At 47.5% G+C, this 20393-nt stretch overlaps 1 protein-coding gene and 1 long non-coding RNA gene across 2 annotated transcripts in view; both read right to left on the minus strand.

Moving 5' to 3' along the window:
- Positions 1–16593, minus strand: part of si:dkey-88n24.9 — a 203030-nt gene extending 186437 nt beyond the window's left edge. Inside the window, 1 exon segment of the mRNA NM_001025481.1 lies at positions 16538–16593. Within this exon segment, the coding sequence (NP_001020652.1) occupies positions 16538–16574 (37 nt within the window). The 5' untranslated portion in view covers positions 16575–16593.
- LOC147842925 (uncharacterized) overlaps positions 1–20393 on the minus strand; it is a 959952-nt gene that overhangs the window by 294217 nt on the left and 645342 nt on the right. The gene's annotated exons all lie outside the window — the stretch shown is intronic.

Here is a 20393-nt window from a genome sequence, read left to right on the forward strand (position 1 = left end):
CCAGCAAGTGACTCCTCCGCTGAGTCAGTGCTGGGGGCCACGGAGGAATCTGCAGGGCTCACCTGACGGGGAACTTTACTGACAGATAAAAAGGCGCACGTATCTCCGTGTTAGGGAAAATGGCGCAGCAAGCGTGTTTCAACACCCTACCGAATTGTTTCCTCAATCACCAAGGGTTACCTAATACCCTTGAGGAAACCGGCTCCACTCGCAGATTGTAAAACCTTGCAAATGTGTTGGGTGTCACCCAGCCCGCAGCTCTACAGATGTCTGTTAGAGGGGCGCCGCGTGCGCGCGCTCGAGAGGATGCGAAGCTCCGAGTGGAGTGCGCACACGCTCTCGGGGGACGCGGCTCATCTCGGCTCTGATAGTGAAAGAAAGGCATCCACAATCTAGTGGGAACTTATTTCGGTACGGCACTTCCCTGCTGCCGACCGCTATAACAGACGAAGAGCTGCTCAGATGATCTAAACTCTGAGTGCGGTCCGGATAATACGCAAAACGCGAACTGGACAATAAATAAGGGCTGGGTCTGCCTCCTCCGAGGGCAGCGCTTGCAGGCTCACTACCTCGTATTAAAACGGAGTGGTAGGAACCTTGGGCACATATCGCGGGCGGGGTCTCATACGTGAGAGAAGCCAGCCCAATTACAGGCACGAGTCACTGACCGAAAAATGCCTCCGGGTCCCCGACCCTCTAATCGATATCAACGCGACCAGCAGAGCTGTCCTCAGGGACAGAAATATACTGAGTCGAGGATCGAAGGGATCTGCGAGATCCTAAGAGGGCATGAGAGGGGGCGGGGTGGATTAATTCGCTTAACGCCCCTGAGGAACCGGATGATGAGGTTATGCGTTCCCACGGTGCTGCCAGCCACCGCGTTATGAGAGCGGAGATGGCAGCCACGTAACCTTGAGTGTGGAGGGCGACAGCCTGCTCTCCAACTTCTCTCGGCGTAAAGAAAGCACAACGCTGATCTGGCAAATTACGGGGGTCTTCTCAGCGAGAGACACACCATTCAGTGAATAGACTTCACGTCAGGGCATAGGCGCGCTCGGGGAGGGGGCTCTAGCCCGAGTGACGGTATTAGCCACCGCAATCGGAGGTTACCTAAGTCTTCCTCGCGTCTAAAAATCTCTTCAAAGATCGGCGAGGGTGCCAGGTGGTGCCCTGTCCCTGAGAGAGTAGGTGCTCTCTCGAAGGGACTGCCAGGGGAGGGCTATCGCGAGGGAGAGCTCTGACATCCAGGTCCGGTTGAGCCAGAGGGGCGCAACCAGCAACCTGTTCCTCGTCCTCCCTGACCATGCACAGTAACTGCGCGAGCAGGCTCACTGGGGGAAACGCGTATTGCGCGTGCCCCGAGGCCAGCTGTAAGCCAGTGCATCCGTGCCGAGAGCACTCGGTCAGGGAAAGAACAACTGGCAATGAGCGATCTCGGGGGAAGCAACAGATCGATCTGGGCTTCCCCGAATCGCGCCCATATCAGCTGAACAGACTCGGGGTGGAGTCTCCATTCTCCAGGACGCAAGGCTGCCGTGAGAGCGCATCGGCTGCACGGTTGAGCTTGCCTGAATATGAATGGCGTGCAGCGATTTCAGCCGCGGGTGACTCCAGAGGAGCAGACGGCGGGCGAGCTGAGACATGCGGCGAGAGCGCATACCCCCTATACGGCTGATATACGCCACCGCCGCCGTACTGTCCGTCCTGACCAGCACTTGTTGCCGCTCCAACACCGGAAAAAAACGGTGGAGAGCGGGGAACACTGCCAACAGCTCCAGGCGATATGCCAATGCAACTGGGTACCTTTCCACAGGTCCGCAGCCGCATGCCCGCAACGCACAGCCCCCCAGCCCGTGTTGGAAGCGTCTGCTGAAACGACAACAAGACTGGACGCCTGTTCTAGAGACACCCAGGCCTGTAGGAACGAGGGGTCGCTCCAAGGGCTGAGGGCGCGGCGACACAGCGCAGTAACAGAGACTCGGTGTGCGCGCGCGTGCCATGCGCGTCTGGGGACTCGATCGTGAAGCCAGTGCTGAAGTGGTCTCATATAGAATAATCCGAGCGGCATGAAGCGGCTGCGGATGCCATATGCCCCAGGAGCCTCTGAAATTGTTTCAGTGGGACCACTATTTTACTGTCGAGCTCTCTCAGACAGTACAGCATCAGCTGAGCGCGCTCTCCGGAGAGGCGCGCTGCCATGGTGACCGAGTCCAGCTCCAGCCCGAGAGAAGAGATCCTCTGCACGGGGGCGAGTTTGCTCTTTTCTCGGTTGACCTGAAACCCCCACAGGTGGAAGTGCCAGAGCACTTTGTCTCTGTGCATAATCAACTCTGTGCATAATCAAAAGAGAGGGCAATTCAGCCAGTCGTAAAGAAATTGAGTATGCAGATGCCCGCGAGCCGAAGGGGCGCTGAGGCACCCTCCGCGGGCTTGGTGAGGACCCGCGGAGACAGAGAGAGCCCGAAGGGGAGGGCTTTGTATTGCCAAGCTCGACCTTCAAACGCAAACCGCAGAAACTGTCGGTGGCGAGGAAGAGTGGAGACATGGAAATACGCGTCCATCAGGTCTAATGCTGCAGACCAACCCAGAGGACGAACGCACCGGAGGATGCGCTTCTGCGTGAGCATTCTGAACGGCAGCTTGTGCAGGCAGCGGTTCAAAACGCGCAGATCTAGGATTGGCCGTGACCCACCGCTCTTTTTGGGCACGATGAAGCGTGGGCTGTAAAACCCGCTCTCCATCTCGGCTGGAGGGAGCGGCTCGATTGCATCCTTCGCCAGGAGGACAGCAATCTCCTCTCGCAAGACAGGGGCGGACAGGGGGCTGACCCTGGTGAATACACACCCGTGACTTGGGGGGCCGTTTCGCGAACTGAATCGCATAGCCGAGTCTGATTGTGCGTATGAGCCACCGCGAAGAGCTGGCCCGCGCTAACCAGGCAGGCAGAGCTCTCGCTAATGGACTCATCGCTACAATCGCTGACGTACCAGCAGTGGGGCAGCGCGGAGTGGGTGTGCTGATCCGGGAAGCTCGCGGGTCCCACGGAAAAGCTGGAGGTGAGATATTTGCTCTCACTCCAAACCCGAGCTCCGGAGGGGAGGCTCGAGGGGTGGGAGAAAGGAGACCGTCCTCCCAGCGCTCGTGAGCCACTGGCGAAACGCACCGAATCTGCAAGCTAGAAAGCATAGCGTCCCAGACTGGCAGATTTCGGGCTGTCACATCTGGGGAGTGAAAAGTGCCCTTTCATAATGTTTTCATGGCAGTAAAAAGTGCCGTTGGAAATGGGGCCCCGCCCTCCAGCGGGGAAAGAGCAAGTTCCCTCTTCTCCAGATGGCCTGTCCCAGGGGCGCTTCGCGGTCCGTTGCCGGACTTAGCGGCGTTCTGGGCAGGGGGGCTGCCTGCTTCCGAGGTGCACGACGCGCTCGCTTCGCCTTAGGCGTGTGCGGGGGCGGAGCAGCTCTCGTAGGCGGGCGCCTTCGGCGAGGAGCAGGTATGAATGGCACGGCGGGCGGAGCGGGCTACGGACCGCCGATAAGACATCACCCACCAACTGCTCTCTCACCGCCTTGAATTCCTGGGTGAATTCACAGACAGTGTCGCCGAACCTGGCTGGGTATATGGGGAAGTCAAGAAAGCGGACTTTGTCGACTTTGCGCATATCAGCCAGGGGTGGCGCTCCTGGACCACTAATGTGGACATCGTCCTCCCCAACGCACACGCAGCGGACTCAGTAGTCCGAAGAGCTAAGTCGGCGGCGGTGCGAAGCTCGTAAGCCTGGGTTGGACCCACCCTCGTGCAGCTCGGCCAGCGCCTGCGCTTGGTAGCGCTGGTAGGTGGCTATCGCATGCAAGGCGGAAGCAGCCTGGCCCGCAGCTATGTAAGCTCTAGCTCCGAGGGAGGTAGATAACTTACAGGCTTTGGATGGGAGACGAGGCGGACCCCGCCAAGAAGAGGCGCCGCGCGGATTTACCGCCATCGCGCACTCAACCTGAGGAATCGCCACATACCCCCTGGCTGTTTCACCGTCAAGAGTGGTTAGGGTGGAGGAACACGCAGCACGAGCAGAAAAAAGTGCTTTACAAGACCGCGTGAGCCTACTGTGCACCTCCGGGAAGAAGGGAACGCCCCTCTAGTCGGTCCGGCCGCGGAGCTGGGGGATAAACCATCTCCAACCCACGGCCGAAGCAGCCCGGGAAAGCACGGCTAACATGTCCGTTTCAGGATCCGTAGTGACAGCGCTCACCAGCCCGAAGGGGGCGAGTGGGTCTGGATCATCATCGGACAATGAAAGCCCACCCTCCGATGCCGCGGTGGACATCTGGTCTCCGGTGTCATCGGGCGTAAGGGCTACCATCTGTTAGACGGATCGCTTCCTCCGCCCGAAGCTTGGATGGAGCGCTTAGAGGAGCGGGAGGTCCGCGGGCCCGTGGGCGACGGATTATCTCTCGCTGAAACCCTCAGATCTGCCCGAGTGCCCGCTGCAGAGCAGGGGACAACTGGGGTGGTTCGCCTTTTTGCAAAGGCTAACCGCGATCTTGCGCAACAGTCATGGCATCGCAATGACGACATGAACTGCCCGCGAGCAGCGCATTAACATGCTGGACCCCCAGACATGTAACACAGTGCCCGCGCCCATCATCCGAGGACAGGAAACCACCGCATCCAGAAACGCACAGTCGGAGCGCCGTCCTGATAAGGACGTGCTGCACGACTGTGTTGCTCTTTCTGTGAAGTTTGCAACTTTATACGCACCGCTCTGGAGGACCGGACCCAAAGAACGCCAGGCAAGGGAGAAACCCAGCTCGACCGTCTGCCACTGCGTGTACACACTCTGGACCGGGAGAATGCTCTCGTTCGCTCAGAATCGCTGGTCACAGCAGGAGGAACCCTCATCGACTCGATCAGAAAGTCTCTGAAGCGAAAAGGATAGCGTCTGCTGGCGCCAGGTGAGCTTATATACTCAGTTGATTGCTTATGCCGCTCACCTGCGCAGGCTTGCGCTGCCAATTCATTCTTAATTGGCCCGTTCAATACTCTTTCAGACGAGTAGCTTCTGAACCGAACCTCCCAATGCGTGGATTTTACAATCAAATCCACTTATAGTGCTGAAGTTCCCCCCGAAGGGGAACCAACATTACCTCAACAAATCAAACACTGCAGCCAACACTGGAATAAAGCAAACCTTGCAAATATATCACACCTTTAAACAGCAAACACAGCAATAAAAGCAAACACTAAAGAAACAGCAAACATTTGAAATAAAGCAAACACTGCAAATATGTCACACATTAAAACAGCAAACACAGCAATAGAAGCGAACACTGAAGAGACGCCAAACACTGCAAAACAGCAAAATCAGGAAAGCACCAAACACAAAATCAAACACTGCAAAAACAGGGAAAAAGGAAACACTGAAAACACTATCACAGCAAAACACAATACTGAAAAAGCCAAGCAAAAATCAAAGTAATAAAGGAAACACACAGCAGAAACAGCAACCAGGAAAACACCAAACACAGGACAAAAACACTGCTGAAACAAGAGGTAAAGTTGGTTTTATATTCAAACATCCGGACTTTCTCTTTAATAATATAATTTCATAAAAGTATTAATTAAATAAATAGTGCTGATGTCTTTTTTTTTCAAGTCACACTTGCAGGATATTTCAGACCAAATATTCAAAGTGCCGTGGTCAACAGCATAAGGAGTGTGTCACTGAACGAATGTGTGAAAATAAAACCAACTTTACCTATATGCAGAAACATCAGTCCCAGGAAACACTGCAAAACTAACAACTTATAATCAGCAAACACAAAACACAGAAACTCTAAACATTAAAAAAACAGCAAACACAGCACAACTAAATCAAACAAGACAAAAACAACCAACAGCAAACCTGTATCAGCACAGCTCAAAAAGAGCGACACAACACTAAAACAAACAGTGGAAACACAGCAAACACTACACAACAGCAAACACCACACACAATCAGCTCAGCTCAAAAACAGCGACACAACACTACACTAAAGCAAACAGGGTAAACACAGCAAAAACTACACAACAGCAAACACTACACAATCAGCTCAGCTCAAAAAAGCAACATTACACTAAAGCAAACTGTCACACCCCTGGTTTGATCACGCCGCCTTTGTTTATGTTGTCATGTCATTAGCACGCGTGGATGTTTTGTTTTGGTCTGTCACCTTGTGCTCAACGTATATTCCTCCCTCCCCCTTGTTACCTTTTACTATTATCATGATTTAATTGGTCTCACCTGGATTCAGTTATGTTCCTTCCCCTATTTAGTTCCCTCTTGTGTGTCATCCTGTGTCAGATCGTTGTGTGTCAGTCCGTGTAACTGTCTTCCGGGTTGTCTCTCTAGTCCTGTCGTGTTGGTTGGTGTTATCCCTTCCAGTTGTGTTTCGCCTGGCCGTCATCTAGCTTCTAGCGCTCTGTCCTTCTTGTGTGTGTTCCCTTTTGGCTCATATCCCTCTGTTCTCAGGCACCGTCATCCCCTCCGCACTGAGTTCTCCGACATCACCTGCCGTCCGGCTTCCCCTCTCCCTCGCTCACTCTTGTCGGTCACATCTAAAACAGCCGGGCCATAGTGCGCCCTCTACCGGAGGAGTTTGTAAGGACATTCTTTTCTCAATATATTTTTTGCTGTCTTAACCCCGGCCGTTTTTTGTTGTTTTTTCCCCTTGTGTGCAGCGCGCCACTGGCCGAGAGACTGTTTTTCCCCCTCGGAAATTTTTATTTTTCTCTTTACATACCCGGTAACGGAGGAGGTCCTAAAGACTATTTGTTTGATCTTTTTGGATTTTTGTGTTATTTTTTTGGCTGTTATTTTGTGACCCTGACTACTGGCTTTGCTGTTCATTAAAATCTTTAATTTGAACCTGCATTTGTGTCCTTCCAGTCCCATTCCTGACAGTACGATCTGACCAGAGAATGGACGCAGCAGGTTCAGACACGGTCAGAACCGCAGTCACCCAGCAGGGTGCACTCTTAGGCCAGCATGAGGCTAGATTAACCAACACCACCAGGGAGGTGGAATTCCTGGCCAATCAAGTGGCAGAGCTAACTGCACTCGTCCAGGACCTACAGCATGAGGCAGCCCAGGGGGGTCTTCTCCGTCATCATGATCCGGAACCCCGTTGCAACAACCCTCCACCCTACAACGGAGACCCTAATTCCTGTAGAGCCTTTTTGTCTCAGTGTGCAGTGGTTTTCACCTTACAACCACGCACTTATGTATCTGAGGAATCTAAAGTGGCGTTTGTATTGACCCTCCTCACCGGTAAAGCTCGAGACTGGGGAACGTCAGTGTGGGAGACTAGAGCCCCTTGCTGTGCTTCGTTTGAAGACTTTCGCCAAGAGATGGTAAGATTATTTAACCAATCAGTCCGGGGCCAGGAAGCAGCGGACCAGCTGGCACGTCTACACCAGGCAGGACAATCCGTTACTGAATATGCCATCGCCTTCAAGACTCTGGCGGCATCCTGTGACTGGAACAAGGGCGCGTGTAGGTCTATGTTCCGCGCCGGGTTACAGGATGACATTCAGGACGAGCTGGCCACACAGGATCTTCCCCAGGACCTTGATGACCTAATTAACATGGGCCTGCGGATTGAGGGACGTCTCCATCGTCATCGTCAACGTCTAACGGTTCGCCCCCCATGGAGAGTGGAGGATCCCCGTCCAGTCTTGGCTGCAGAAGCATCTGGTTCTGCTCCAATGGATCCGGAGCCCATGCAAGTAGGGCGTCTTCGTCTTACCCCACTGCAGAGACAGCAACGCTTCGTCCAGGGACTCTGCCTTTACTGTGGGAAGCCTGGACATTTTGCTGTAGCCTGCCCACTCAAACGCCAAGCCTCACCAGTGAAGAGGGGGATACTGGTGAGCACTACCCCTTTCCTACACTCTTCCTCCCGCACTCTTCTTCCTGTTTCTGTACACTTCAGTGATTCCTCAAATTCTTGTTCAGCCCTGGTTGACTCGGGGGCTGAAGGAAATTTTATGGACTCCTCCCTAGCTGCTTTGTGGGGAATTCCTGCTATCCCTCTTCCTGATCCTATCCCTGCTCGCTCCCTCAACGGCTCCCTTATAACCACTGTTTCCCTTTCTACCCCTCCTGTTAACCTGACTGTTTCAGGCAATCATCACGAGGTGACCACTCTGTTGCTTCTAGATTCCCCAGTGCCTCCATAGTGTTGGGGCACCCGTGGTTAGTAAAGCATGGTCCTCATGTTGATTGGTCTGGTAATGCCATTTTATCTTGGAGCCAGTATTGTTTGTCTTCTTGTCTGGGCAGTGCCCCTTTTCCTGTTTCTGTGTCCTCTGTGTTACAGGCAGAGGCTGCTGATCTGACTGGGGTCCCGGTGGAGTACCACGGCCTGCGCCAGGTGTTTAACAAGTCCTGGGCCACTTCCTTGCCTCCTCACAAACTGTACGATTGTGCCATTGAGCTCCTCCCAGGCACTTCTCCGCCTAAGGGACACTTGTTTTCCCTTTCTGGTCCAGAGAGAGAGGCTATGGACAGGTACATTAATGAATCCCTTAAAACCGGTCTCATCCGACCCTCCTCATCTCCTGCAGGTGCTGGATTCTTCTTTGTTAAGAAGAAGGATGGCTCCCTGCGTCCATGCATTGATTATCGAGGGCTCAACGACATTACCATTAAAAACAGGTACCCCCTACCTCTCATGTCGTCTGCTTTTGAGCTGTTGCAGGGAGCCAAGGTTTTCACCAAACTTGACCTCAGGAATGCCTACCATCTTGTTCGCATACGTGAGGGGGATGAGTGGAAGACAGCCTTTAACACCCCTACAGGACACTTTGAATACCGGGTCTTACCGTTCGGTCTGACCAACGCCCTGGCTGTTTTTCAGGCCCTGGATAATAATGTGTTGAGAGACATGGTTAATCGTTTTGTCTTTGTGTATCTCAATGATATTTTGATCTTTTCCTCGTGCCTGCAGATACATATTCAACACGTACGCCAGGTGCTACAACGGTTGTTGGAGAACCAACTTTATGTCAAGGCGGAGAAGTGCGTTTTCCATGCCCAGTCAATTCCGTTTCTAGGGTTCATCATCTCAGCGGGAGAGATCCAGGCAGATCCCTGTAAGATAAGGGCTGTTGCCGAGTGGCCAACCCCTGACTCTCGTAAAGCTCTGCAGCGGTTCCTGGGCTTTGCAAACTTTTACCGGCGATTCATCAGGAACTTTGGCCAGATTGCTGCAACTTTAACAGCACTCACCTCTCCCAAGGTATGGTTCAAGTGGAATAGTGATGCACAGGAGGCCTTTGATGAATTGAAGTCCCGTTTTGTCTCTGCTCCTGTTTTGTCCATTCCAGATCCTGAACAACAATTTATTGTTGAGGTGGATGCATCTGATGTCGGGGTAGGCGCAGTTCTATCTCAGAGGTCTTGCCTGGACGGGAAAGTACATCCGTGTGCCTTCTTTTCCCACCGCCTATACCCTTCGGAACGGAATTATGACGTAGGGAACCGAGAATTATTGGCAGTCAGGCTGGCTCTGGGGGAGTGGCGTCACTGGCTAGAAGGGGCAGCCCAACCTTTCCTGGTCTGGACGGATCACAAGAATCTCGAATATATCCGTTCGGCCAGGAGGCTGACCCCGACAGGCTTGCTGGGCCCTTTTCTTTGACCGCTTTAAATTTACCCTATGATTCAGACCTGAAACCAAGAATGTCAAGCCCGATGCCCTCTCCCGTCTCTTTGAGGCCCCAGGAAAGGAGAAATCGGATGATGCCATTTTACCAAAAGAAATGGTGGTGGCGTCTCTCTCCTGGGACATTGAGAGACGGGTGGAGAAGGCCATACAAAAGATCCCAGTTCCAGGGAGGGTCCCAGCGGGACGTCTGTTTGTTCCAACCAGACTTCGCTCAGAGGTCATCCAGTGGGGACACTCGTCCAGGCTAGCCTGTCACCCAGGAGTGCAGAGATTGCTGACTATGATTCAACAACGATTCTGGTGGCCATCCATGGCCATAGACGTTAGGCAGTTTTTGGCGGCCTGTTCTGTTTGTGCCCAGAACAAAACTTCTAATGCACCTCCCGTTGGTCTGCTTCGCCCCCTACCCATCCCGTCCCGCCCATGGTCACACGTGGCCCTTGATTTTGTCACTGGTCTCCCAGAATCTAAAGGAAACACCGTCATTCTCACGGTGGTGGACCGTTTCTCTAAATCAGTCCATTTCATTCCCCTACCCAAACTTCCTTCAGCCAAGGAGACTGCGCAAGTGGTGATTGATCACGTATTCCGGATTCATGGTCTTCCGGTTAATGTGGTTTCTGACAGGGGTCCCCAGTTTGTCTCCCGCTTCTGGAAAGAGTTCTGTCGACAGATCGGGGCTTCTACAAGTCTGTCATCAGGATTCCATCCTCAGACCAACGGGCAGTCTGAACGAGCCAACCAGGATTTGGAACGAACTCTCCGCTGCCTGGCGTCCCACAATCCTAGCTCCTGGTGCCAACAACTGTCGTGGGTCGAGTACGCTCACAACTCTCTTCCGTCGTCAGCTACAGGTTTGTCCCCATTTGAGTGTTCAATTGGATTTCAACCCCCTTTGTTTTCCTCACAGGAACCTGAAGCTGCCGTTCCGTCTGCCCTGGCTTTCGTTCGGCAGTGTTGACGCACCTGGAGGAAAGCTAGGGAGGCCTTGGTCTGAGTTGGCAGACAAACCAAAGCAGCGGCCGACCAACGCCGGACTCCTGCCCCTCATTACATTTGTGGTCAAAGAGTATGGCTCTCCACCAAGGACCTGTCTCTCAGGGTGCCTTCACGCAAGCTGGCCCCCAGGTTCATTGGTCCATATCAAATCACTAAAGTCTTGAGTCCGGTGGTGGTAAGGCTCAAGCTTCCCCCCAAGCTTGGTCGGGTACACCCTATTTTTCATGTATCTAGGGTTAAACCTGTGATGTATTCCCCCCTTGTCCCTTCTGGTTTGTCCCCTGGTTTGACCACGCCGCCTTTGTTTATGTTGTCATGTCATTAGCACGCGTGGATGTTTTGTTTTGGTCTGTCACCTTGTGCTTAACGTATATTTCTCCCTCCCCCCTTGTTACCTTTTACTATTATCATGATTTAATTGGTCTCACCTGGATTCAGTTATGCTCCTTCCCCTATTTAGTTCCCTCTTGTGTGTCATCCTGTGTCAGATCGTTGTGTGTCAGTCCGTGTAACTGTCTTCCGGGTTGTCTCTCTAGTCCTGTCGTGTTGGTTGGTGTTATCCCTTCCAGTTGTGTTTCGCCTGGCCGTCATCTAGCTTCTAGCGCTCTGTCCTTCTTGTGTGTGTTCCCTTTTGGCTCATATCCCTCTGTTCTCAGGCACCGTCATCCCCTCCGCACTGAGTTCTCCGACATCACCTGCTGTCCGGCTTCCCCTCTCCCTCGCTCACTCTCGTCGGTCACATCTAAAACAGCCGGGCCATAGTGCGCCCTCTACCGGAGGAGATTGTAAGGACATTCTTTTCTCAATATATTTTTTGCTGTCTTAACCCCGGCCGTTTTTTGTTGTTTTTTCCCCTTGTGTGCAGCGCGCCACTGGCCGAGAGACTCTGTTTTTCCCCATCGGAAATTTTTATTTTTCTCTTTACATACCCGGTAACGGAGGAGGTCCTAAAGACTATTTGTTTGATCTTTTTGGATTTTTGTGTTATTTTTTTGGCTGTTATTTTGTGACCCTGACTACTGGCTTTGCTGTTCATTTGTTCATTCCTGCATTTGTGTCCTTCCAGTCCCATTCCTGACACAAACAGGGTGAACACAGCAAACACTACACAACAGCAAACATGGTGAAATCCAGCACACTGAGAGATTAAAGCACTGAAGCTTCAGCCGTCATTCACTCACCCTCACGCTGTGGCAGATGGAGGAGTTTCACTGCTGTGGAGATTTGACTTTTCTCCTCAGTAATCTTCCTCCAGTGCTGGACATCATCAGAGATGCAGTTCATCAGAGAATTCAGTCACGGGTCATGTTCAAGTATTTCCTGAAAGAGTCTCTGAGAGTCGCCACTGCAGTGATTGTTGGTGTTTGCTGGAGTTTCAATAGTGTGTTTGTTCCTGGACATCTGGAGAGGCTTGAAAGTGTTTCTAGGCCTGCATTTCTAAAACTCTAGTTTCACCCTGTAGTTCCTTATCTGTCCAGCAGGGGGTGAAAGATAACTTTTATATTTTTAGCATGAAATTAAAGGTTTCTTTCTAGATGGCCCTGCAGAAAAATCCAGCTTAAACCAGCCTAGGCTAGTAAGCTGGTTTTAGCTGGTCTACCAGGCTGGTTTTAGAGGGGTTTTGGTCATTTCCAGGCTGGTTACCAGCCATTTCCAGCCTGGTCTTAGATGGTCAGGCTGGAAACTGACCAGCAAAATCCAGCTAAAACCAGCTTGACCAGCCTGGTTTAAGCTGGGCATAGCTGGTTTTGGCTGGGCTCCCAGCCTGGCTAGGCTGGTCAAGCTGGTTTTAGCTGGTCATCTCAGAGCCTGACCAGCTAAGACCAGGCTGGAAATGGCTGGTAACCAGCCTGGAAATGACCAAAACCCCTCTAAAACCTGCCAACCAGCCTAGGCTGGTTTAAGCTGTTTTTTTTCAGTAGGGGGGACAATAGTAAAAGCTCAAAGGGTCTTCTTTCCATTGATACTTATTTTAGTTTGTAGCTCCCTGGGGTCAAGAACTGTTACTATTTGGAGTTTGGTGGGTATTAAAGTGATACAGCAGGAAAAATAAGTATTAAACGCGTCATCATTTTTTTTTTCAGAAAACAATGTTTCTAAGGGTGCTTTCACACTTGGTTTAACTGCCTGGATCGTACCCAGGTTTGATTGTCCCCTCTTGCCACCTTCTCAGCTGATTTGTGTTCACACTGTCTGTTTTCCTTCTGAACCCTGTACGCTTGCGTCATCAAGCTGCTGTGTGTACAGTTGTTGCTAGGTGACGGGCACGAAAGCAAAGCACCAAAACAGAGACGTCAATATATCACAGTCATTCTGCTTTTACTAAATCTTTTTGTTTTGCTACCAAAACCAAAATACAGAAAGCCACTTGCATCTATCTGCTGCAAAAAAATATTTTAAACCTTCATATCATCACGCGATGTCTGCAGAAGTCTTTTTGGTGGAGACAAGTTGTCACTGTTTGCACTGGGTCAGTCCTGTTTGTCACCAAATTAGGTGATTCACAGACACACATGAATGAACAGTATAAAAACGAAAGTTTGAAGTATGTTTGTCAGTTCATTTCTGTTATTTGGCACAATTTCATTCATATCAGAAGTGAACCGTTCCAGAGTCTGCACAAACCATACCTCTTTCAGGCAGACTCGAATACGGTTCATGAGTGAGCCCCTGAGTTCAGAAGACACATTAACACTAGTTAAACGTACCGTACCCTAAAGGTACTGCAGACTTAAAATTTTCACTGGATGTTGATAGCAACCAAAGAAATCCATATATATATATATATATATATATATATATATATATATATATATATATATATATATATATATTTACACACTCAAAGAAAATAAATATAATAAGTTTACAAATGAAGTTCTGTGCAATAAAATGAAATGACATAGGGAAAAGTATTGAACACATGAAGAAAGGGTGTGAAAGTCAGCAGTTCTTCAGCAAGCCTCTGCCCTTTTTCTGTGTAAGTGAATATCAGCTGCTTCAATCCAACATCTATATTAGCAGGAGGATGAAGATGAAACCAGGGAGGACATTTCAGCAAGACAATGATCCAAAACACAGCCGAGGAGACTCTCAGATGCTTTTGGGCCAGCCAATCACCTGACCCTAATCCAATAGAAAATACAGAATAAAGCTCAGATTTGATAGATGAGACCCACAGAAGCATCAAGATTTTGACACTGTTGAAGTCTGTGAGAAACTCACACCTGAGCAATGCATGAGACTTCAATCTCCTTATGAGAGGCGTCTTTGAACTGCAGCACCAAACAAGCCGTTAATATGAAGTATTAACAACATTTCAGTAGTTCAGCTCTTTCTACTTGTGTTATTTCACTGTTATTCCACAGAACTAATTTTACAGATCTTTTTTGTTTTGTTTTATGTTTATGTTTGTACTGTTTGGGTTTTTACTAAAATCTGCTTCAATTTCATGTCGACAGTCCTTTTAGGAATAATATTCCCAGGAAAAAAAACATAAAAATGTGTTTAATTTATATTGCCCTCACTGTATACATTGAGAAAAATAACTACACTGGAATACTGCACACAATTGAGAACAGAATTCTTCTTTTCAAACTCTCAAACACCAGCAGGAGGTGTTACAGTAAAAACCATCATCCCGGCAGAAACATTCATTCCAGGAAGCTGAAATTTCCATATTAAATCTGAGCCAAACTAATCAACAGTTAAACACACTTTAATATATGCACTGCCTTTAATTTTCTGATTAATTTACATTAGCAAATAAACAGGAGACAAGAACACTGACTGTAGATCAGTTTATTTCATCTGATGTTCTGTTTATTTCAGTATTTAGGATCAATCACATTTTATACCCAAACTTCTCTCTGCCTTTCTGAATAAAGCAGATTTCATTCAGCTGAAACACAAATCATGATTTACTGAAGATCTGCTGCTCACAGAATCACATTCAGCAAAACATGAAGAGACCAAACACCAGCAGATCTAGAAAACAAACTGAAAACACACACATCACATCTAAAGAATCTTACACCTTAAACACAAGAACCTTAAACCTTAATCTTAAACATTGATGTTAAAACTTTAAGAACACAATATATTATGACGGATAAAACACAGAAATTAAACATTCTGCAATTTTTTTAAGCACAAACTGCAGATTCACTACAGGATTTTAGGATTTTAAGAATAAATTAAACATATAAAAATAGAATTCAGTGAACGTGAGTAAACACACAGACACATCTTCTCTCAGTAGTTAGTGCAGATGAAGTTGAGTCTGTGAGATTCAGGAAGGCTGATCCAGGTCTGATCTCCTCCAGACTGAACTGCTCCTTTTCTGTTCTCCAGTTTGCAGTTTTCCGGTGTGCTGCCGTTCCCTGGAGCCCAGTTCTGATAGCACACCATGTCTCCAGTCACCCAGAGCCACGTGTTTATGCTGCAGAAGTTGTGTAAACCCAACCACACCGCCTCAGTAGACGCCAGTTTAACCACGTTCATCACACGACGCTGCATCTCCACTGACTGAACCGAGACCAGATCCACATGATTCTGTCTGCAGTATCTCAGAGCTTCAGACCACGACAGATTCTGCTGGATCACAATCAGTTTATCTGGACACAAAACAAAGCAGAAACTAGAGAGAGACTGATCAACAACAACATGCAGAACAAACACTGTGGAGGAATTTGACATGTCAGACATGTAGAGTCAACTTTAAGAGATCTGGAGCTGATGATGGATTGAGTGTGTTTGGAGGATCTGCTCACCTTCATGAAGCACAAAAAAATCCTTATGACACACAAAAGGAAACTGAAAGTGACAAGGAATGTCATTCCATAGTCCCTGAAGATACTGACTGATCATTGCACAGTCTTCATTCCCTCCAACATTGTTTGGTTCAACAGTATCCCAGTATCTGAATGAGGAGTTGCTCTGATCTGACCACTGCCATGTGTCTCTGAACAGACCGATCCAGACTGCAGATCCAGATGAGTTTCTGTCATTTATGAACTTCTCCAGCTGTTGATTCTCATTCTGGTTCCTCACACTGACCAGATCAATGTGATTCTGTCTGCAGTAACTCTGAGCATTTCTCCAGTTCATCAGCTGATTGACAAACACCAGTCCTGTGCTCACTTTAAGAAAATAAAATAGAAATATTATTTTATCAGTTCATTATTTATTTCTCTTTTGATCTATGACTGATGATGTGTACAGATGTAGCAGTGCAAGCATCAGAAATGCTTGTTACCAAAAAAGTATATGTTTATGAATATAACTATGCAATTTGACAATAGATTTATGAGATCACAATTTCAGTTTTTTTTTTTTTTTTTTCTATTACATGTTGTCACATATACAGTTTGATTTGAAGCTTTTTAGAAGCTTATACTCACCTTGGAAGCAGATGAAGAAATGGGTGTTACTACATGCCTCATTAATCCACTGTCCAATGTACATAACAGTACAGTCACTAACGCCGGTTGGTTTTCCAGATGCCCAGTTCTGAAAGAGCACAGGATCACCTGAAGACCAATGCCATTTATCAACACTCGTCTTCTGAAGACCAATCCAGACATTCCCATTCACGCTGTTCATCAGCTGGATCGTGTCGTTCATGTTGTCAACAGTGGCCAGATCTGTGTATTTCTCTCTGCAGTATCTCTGAGCTTCAGTCCAGGTCTTCTGCTCATTTATAAAGTGATACTGATGCTGAACACATTCAGATATTGAGCAGAGAGCTGTGAAAGAGACACTTTGCTTTAATGTTTTTCAGAACAGAGTCAAACATAATGAAACTATAAACCATAAATAAAACTACAAACACTCACCAATGAGGAGAAGAGGGAAATATAGAGTCTGAGCCATTTCTGAGGAAGAGAAATATAGAAAAACAGTCAGATTCATTTTAGAGTAAAACATTTAAGCAGGTAAAAAGAAACACAAATGTACAGTAAACAATCAATAAGAGCATCAACAGATGTCAGGAGTGTGTTTGTGTGTAAATAATGTAGATGTGAGTAGTTCTTACTTCAGAGCTGGTGTGTTTCTGTCGTCAGTCTGATGTTTCTGTCTACAGATTCAGACTGTGTGATTATTCTATATCTGCTCTCATCCATAACTTAGAACGTCACAGCATGTTTATTACTCTAAATTCATTTTCATATTTTGCTTCCTCTATACATGTTCTTTCCCTTTTTTCCATACTGACATCCGTGTCCATCAGCATCAGGAAAAACAGACTTAAAAAATTAAAATTAAAAAAAAAAAAAAAATATATATATATATATATATATATATATATATATATATATATATATATATATATATATATATATATATATATTGTAGCAAGTCTGCTGATGCCACATCGCCCTGGTCACAAATTCATCCCAGCTGGAACCTCATCTGGAATCAGCACCGGATCGCTCACAGCTGGACCTCATCAGCCAGGGAGAGATAAAAGCCAGCCCCACACAGGAGGAAGATGAGCTTCATTTCCACATGACTCCCTGTGCTAACGCTTGTGTCTCTTTGTCTCTCCCACAGCCGAATCCAGCTCGTGACCGATCCAACACCAGAACTCTCACCAGCCTTCACCATCTCCCCGGAGCCCTTGAGCACGCACCCCAAGAAGAGCACCCATTTAATCACTATTTCACTTGTAAATAAAGCACCCTCCGGGGCATTGTTTGTAACTCAACCCAACTGTGTTTGTGTTTTCCCTCTGCCTCGCTAATATATATATATATATGAGAGAGAGAGTTTACATTTTAAATTTCAGAATTAATCAGCTTGTTTTATTATTTTTGTATAACCTTGTGCGTCACATTTTTTTATTACACCAAAAAACCCTGTTCATATTTAGCTTCCTCCATATGTGTTTTCTGTCCTCTTCTTTTCCCCTTATTTGCATGCTGACATCAGTGTCTTTTAGGAAGAAAGTAGAAATTAATAAAAAAATGATTTACATATGAACTTTCATGACGTACTGTATACTTCGGTAGTCACAATGTAACGGCTGCTGTGACGTTATAACAGGGTTTGGTCACTCATGTCGCATCTGTTTAGTGTGACATATGTTTGGCTTTTCTATTTTTCTAATGAGTTTCTAAAGTACAGTAACAAACGAGGAGACTGAAAATAGCAGTGGTCTGAGGAAATGTTGGCTCATCTATTCGCTTTTTTCTGTCCAAAGTCAGATGTGAATAGAAATGTACAATAGAAGAGCTGCTTGTGTAACCTGCCGATCCTTTTTGCAACAGAGTCGGTTGCTCTAACAAAAAGGATAAAGAGCCTGCCTCCATTACACATGCAAATGACGTCTTTTTTTTTTTTTTTTTTTAAAGACTCCATAAAGTCTTCCATAAAGTCTTCCATAAAGTCACCATAAAACTTCCTCTGGGAACCTTCTCATTGGTCAACTCAGCTCCAACAGTTACAACACCATCCTTATATAAACTGGCAATCAAGACTGCTCCCCAGGAGAGAGCCCAGAGAGACAGAGACAGTTGTTCAGTTCCTGCTTAGGACAGCTCCTTCTTCTTCAGGTCCAGTGAGCTGACGTGGACCTCGCTAAGATGGAAAAACAGCAAAGCCAAACTTTCCCATCTCAGATACTTTTCTTTTTTAATTTCCTTTCTGTCGTAAGTTTAGTGTGGTGCAAAACCAGAAGTCAATATGACTACAGTCTTTTGCAACCTTAAACTTGGAACTTCCGTCTTTCGGATGAGACATTAAACCGAGGTCCCGACTCTTTGTGATCGTTAAAAATCCCAAATCCTGCCCACTGGTCTCTGTATATCATGGCCTCCTAACCATCCCCATATTCCAATTGGCTTCATCACTGTCTCCTCTCCACCAATCAGCTGGTGTGTGGTGTGTGGTCTGTCGCAAAATGGCTGCTGTCGCTTCATCCAGGTGGATGCTGCATGCATGGTGGTGGATGAGGAGATGAATGTGTGTTTGTGTTAGTGTCTGTTAGAATAGTCGATAAAGTTTCATTTATTTTAAAGGAAAGTTTTCCCAGTAATGGGTTGACGCTGGAAGGGCATCTGCTGCGTAAAACATATGCTAGATAAGTTAGCGGTTCATTCAGCTGTAATCCATGGTCTCTGAGACAATGTTGATTAGATCAAGAACCCGTTCTGCAAGTTCTGGCCCTCTAAACATCTTTGTTCTTCAGAAAGACAAAGGACAGATGTTTATTTACTGTCTCTCAACAGTGAATAAACTCAGCAACTTGATGCATTTCGGCATGTAGACATGGTCAAGACGATCTGCTGTAGTTTAAACTCAATATCAGAATGGGGAAGAAAGGGGATTTAAGTGACGTTGAACGTGGCATGGTTGTTGGTGCCAGACGAGCTGGTCTGAGTATTTCAGAAACTGCTGATCTACTGGGATTTTCATGTACAACCATCTCTAGGGTTTACAGAGAATGATCCGACAAAGTGGAAATATCCAGTGAGCGGCAGTTCAATTAAAATTAATTCATCTTTATTTCTCTAGCACAATGTAGATTGTCAAAGCAGCTTAACATAAAAGTTCCAGTAAACTAAAACTGCGTCAGTCCAGTTTTTAGAGTTGACTTGTTCTGTGGGTACAAAAGCCTTGATGCCAGAGGTCAGAGGAGAATGGCCAGACTTTTTTCCAGCTGATATAAAGGCAACAGTAACTCAAATAAGCACTCGCTACAACCGAGGTCTGCAGAAGAGCATCTCTGAACACACAACACGTCCAACCTTGAGGCGGATGGGCTACAGCAGCAGAAGAGCACACCGGGTGCCGCTCCTGTCAGCTAAGAACAGGAAACTGACGCTACAATTCACACAGGCTCACCAAAACTGGACAATAGAAGATTGGAGAAATGTTGCCTGCTCTGATGAGTCTCCATTTCTGTTGCGACATTTGGATGGTCGGGTCAGAATTTGGCCTCAAGAACATGAAAGAATGGATCCATCCTGCCTTGTATCAACGGTTCAGGCTGGTGGTGGTGGTGTAATGGGGGGTATTTTCTTGGCACACTTTGGGCTCATTACCATCAATTTAGCATTGTGTCAACAACCATGCTAACCATGTCCATCCCTTTATGACCACAGTGTACCTATCTTATGATGGCTACTTCCAGCAGGATAACGCACCATGTCATACAGCACGATTCATTTCAGACTTTCTTGATCATGACAATGAGTTCACTGTACTCACATGGTCTCCACAGTCACCAGATCTCAATCCAATAGAGCACCTTTGGGATGTGGTGGAACAGAAGATTCGCATCATGGATGTGCAGCCGACAAATCTGCAGCAACTGTGTGATTCTATTATGTCAATATAGAGTAAAATCTCTGAGGAATATTTCCAGTACCTTGTTGAATCTCTGCCACAAAGAATTAAGGCAGTTCTGAAGGCAAAAGTGGGTCCAACCCGATACTACTAAGGTGTACCTAATAAAGTGACCGGTGAGTGTACTTTGTAGAATATGTACTATATATAGATATACTTAGAGAAAATGACATACACTGGAATATTGACCTTATTCTAAAATGTGGAAGTGCGCCTGTTTTCGCGATTGTCTTAGAACTTCCGATTCAGTCGCCTATGGGAGAAATGACTAGGAATAATAAACGGCAGAAAATGGTCAAGCTACTTGCTCTACAAACAAATGTTTGCATGACTATACAGACC

This window comes from Danio rerio, chromosome 7 (genome assembly GCF_052040795.2).
Source record: "Danio rerio strain M-AB ecotype USA chromosome 7, GRCz13ab, whole genome shotgun sequence".
Classification (NCBI taxonomy): Eukaryota; Metazoa; Chordata; class Actinopteri; order Cypriniformes; family Danionidae; genus Danio; species Danio rerio.